At 34.6% G+C, this 4,036-nt stretch overlaps 1 protein-coding gene across 1 annotated transcript in view; it reads left to right on the top strand.

Annotated features, from left to right (window-relative positions):
• The first annotated feature begins 1,526 nt into the window (after positions 1-1,526).
• Positions 1,527-4,036, top strand: part of SLC38A9 (solute carrier family 38 member 9) — a 128,913-nt gene continuing 126,403 nt past the window's right edge. Inside the window, exon 1 of the mRNA XM_007944180.1 lies at positions 1,527-1,630. Coding sequence (XP_007942371.1) covers positions 1,527-1,630 — 104 coding nt within the window. The remainder of the gene's footprint in view (positions 1,631-4,036) is intronic.

Consider the following 4,036-nt stretch of genomic DNA (forward strand, 5'->3'; position numbering starts at 1 on the left):
AATTTTTAGCTAGGTGACAGACACATACGATTTGAGTGAAGAAAAAGGCAATATACCAAAAGTAGGTGAGCAGCACAATATCATTAAGGAAAAGAAACACACAGAGAAGTGCACAAGAGGTACAAACAACAGAGATAAACACTATTGCATACATAATACTGCATTATCAGTAATAACAAACCTTAAGTTATGAGTGGATACATAGGTAGACAGGCAAGATGATCAGGTATGAGTAGGTGAACAGTACTATACCCATAACCATATATAGGTTTGGCTGACAATATCTCTACATACCTATTTGTATCTGCTATAAAAATGTCCGTATATGCAATAGAACTAACATCTAACAGGGGGCAAAATTATAACTTCTTACCACAACCAAACACCTTGAGGGAGTCAGTTGCTTGGCCTGGGCTTGGGACTATAGTCACTGGGGACATCAGGCTCAACTGGCATAACATGTTGTTGTTAGGTGTCATCAAGGTGTCTCTGACTCAGCAACCCTATGTACAACAGAACAAAACACTCCCCAGTCCTGCACCATCCTCATAATCCTTGGTGTACTTAAGCCCATTGTTGCAGCCACTGTGTCAATCCTTCTTGTTGAGGGCCTTCCCCTTTTTCACTGACCCTCCACTTTACCAAACATGATATCCTCCTTTAGGGAATGGTCTTTTCTGACAACATGACCAAAGTAGGTGAGATGAAGTCTAGCCATTCTTGCTTCCAAGGAGAATTCTGCTGCACTTATTCCAGGACAGATTTGTTCATTCTTCTGGCAGCCTATGGTACTTTCAGTATTCTTTGCCAACATCATATGTTATACACTTAGTGGCCATCTAAGATGCAACTATTGATCTCTCCTCATTTGGAGCAAAGAAGAGTGAAGAAAATCAAAGACACATGGAAACAATTAATCCAAAGGACTAGTGGACCGGGAGAATCTCAGCCTACACAACCCTGAGACAGAAGAATTAGATGGTACTTGGCTACCACTACCATTGCCAACCATTCTGAAATGGGTTTAAAGTGGAGATCCTGGATAGAATGGGAGAAAAATGTGGAGCAAAACTCAAAAATCATAAAAAAGACCAAGATTACTGTAGGTACACTCCTTAGAACAGCAACCATAGGAGATGAAAAAGACAGTATTTGTGCATGGATAAAGCTCAGAAGGGAGAAGAAATACATAATATGAAAGAGGGATACAGGGAAAAGGTAACAATAGGGAGGATGTGGGAAGAGAGCTGTTGCCTTGTGGGAATTGCTGTCATTGCCACAAAACACAATGTGTCTGAACTGTTGAATGGAAAATGAATTTGCTCTAAACTTTCATTCAAGTCACAATAGAAAGGTTTTTATTTTAAAAAAAATTTCTTTTAACAAATCTCATTTTTTCCTCATTTTTTTGCATGCAACTGTATTATTTATGAATAGTAAACTAGATTTTTAATTAAACTTGTTTTTTTTGTGATTTGTTTAGGACTGACTTCATCAGTGTTTATAGACTCAGAAAAACGTCAAATATGGATAATGAATCTAGACATCATCTCATCTCTGAGGTAGATCATGAAGTAAGTGCTGGCCCTATGAATATCCAGTTTGATTCTTCAGATCTAAGATCTAAAAGGTAAGTGTTTAAAATAAAATGCTTATTTCATAATTAGGATTTCTAATGATTAAAATAGGCCTAATTGTAACTAAACATATAGATCTGATTGTAAAATGCGTAGTTTCCATTGGATTTGTATATAAATGTGTGTGTGGAGGAAGGAATATATATGAATACCATTTCCTCATTCATGTTTGACTTTTTTTTCACTGAACTTAACATCTCTGTGGGGTAAGGAGTTAGGGTCAGTTTTAGGAAGTAAAATGCATTCATGTAATTCGTTTAGCAAATATGTATTGATTATCTGTTTTGTGCAAGGTAACATGGTAGGTGCTGGGATAGAACAGAAGTAATAGATGCGAACTTTACCTTCATTAGGCTTCTATCTAGCAGATGGTTTAAGATAATTTAAGTTTAAATTTTATTTTATTGCATACATGGAAAATCCCAAAGAATCTGTTCAAAAGTTATTATAAATAGTAAGTGAATTCAATAAAGTGGCTGCTCACAAATAGGCAAAAATAACCTTCCATTGAGAAAATGTAATGAAAAAAAAAGATTAAATACAGAGAAATAACCTCACCAAGAATGTGCAAACTCTATAAGAGAAAATTGTAGGTGTTCCTTAGAGATATAAAATAAGATTATTTCATAAAATCTGTGATGATACTGATTAAAAGTTACACTGTTTTTTTTTTTTAAATCTAGCACCAAGAAAGAAAAACTTCTGCCAATGCCTCTCATGCAGTAATATTTATGACTTGGAGTTTTAATATCATAATTAACAAGAGAACTTTTGGACTTATTTGAGATTTTATCACATATCTCTTGTGCAATTATAAAAATGAAAATACAAATACAAAGTATATTTATTGGTTAAGATATTGCTAACACGTCACATTCACAGTCAGATATTTCTGGACTGCTTTTTGAGTTGGAGTCATCAAAATCAGTGTTTTTCCTACACAAAATCATCCTTGTGCCATTGATGATGTAGCATTTCTTGAAAAGATTTTCTTCCAAATCATTCTTTAATGCTTGCACTTCACTATTCTTACCAGAAGGTGTCGCCGAAGGTTTTCCAACAACAACATGACTACTTCAAATGGTTCTAAAATGATTTGATGACTGCAATGACCAGGAATAGCAGTTACCTGTCATGCAATCAGGAATAACAACCAAGTTTACACATACACAACCCATGATAACTACTATCATAACTAATACCTGGCTGGTGGTGATTGAAAGATGTCCTGGATTTTAAAATACATTTTTATTTAAAAAATGTTTAAGTGTATATTTTAAAATCAGTAAAATATAACATACAATGAAAAGACCTTCTTCTTTTGGTGACAAGACTCAAAAACAAAGGTGTCATTCTCCTGAATTTTTAGTCTAAATTTAATGTGATCCTGGCCCCAAAATTCTAGCAGACAATGCCAAATATTATATGACCCAGCAGTTTACTTTTAAGCATTATTTTGCAATGTTAAATAATATATGTACAAGTTCAGTGCAGTAGTTTTTATAATTGCAGAAGATTGAAAACAACCAAAACGTCTATTTTTACAGGAGTGGATAAATAAATTATGGTACATGTGTATGATGGAATATTTTTCACCCATTTACCATTGCATAAAAAAAGGAAGTAAGTCTTGGACTTAATTTGTTAAGTGAAAAAAGTGAAATGCAGAGGATGCCACCAATTGGGGAAAAAATGAATCAATAGATTATACATAATTTGTTGTTGTTGTTATGTGCCATCGAGTTGGACCCGACTCATAGCTACCCCTCCTTGGGTTTCTGAGGCAGTATCATTACAGATATAGATTGCCCAACGTTCCTTCCGAGGAGTGGCTGGTGGGTTTGATATATACAAACTAACGCTGGGGAAATAAATAGGAAACTATAATGATGGTGGCCTCCTTAGGGAGAAACTGAGTACTTGATATGGGACGGTGTGATCGATAGTATTAGCTAAATACCCAACAACTCTTCAGTGACTCCACCAATTCCTTGCCAACAGAATCCTAATTTTGTTTAGGATTACAGTGAGTCCTAATCCAGATGATGAAGAAGGGTTGGTTTAAACTAGTTGTTATAATTCTGTTTCCGTTTTCTAGGTACTTAATATTTAGTCTTTCTTGTAGCTAGAGGTGCTGTTATGAAATTTGTTGCCTGAGAAATTTATCATTGTTATTTATAGTTACTATCAGAGAAGATAATAAAACAACTCTTGTAATTTTCACTTGTATATTCCACCATAAGTGAATATAGGAACTCCCAAATGCTGATTGAATGCTCAGAGTTTTCTTTTTATTTATTTATTTATTGTGATTTGGGTGAAGATTTACAGAGCAAATTCACTTTCCATACAGCAGTTCACATATACTTTGTCTCAGGTCATTGACCACAGTTTACCAC

Source organism: Orycteropus afer, unplaced genomic scaffold (assembly GCF_000298275.1).
Source record: "Orycteropus afer afer isolate SDZICR_OR568_19922 unplaced genomic scaffold, OryAfe1.0 scaffold00122, whole genome shotgun sequence".
NCBI lineage: Eukaryota > Metazoa > Chordata > Mammalia > Tubulidentata > Orycteropodidae > Orycteropus > Orycteropus afer.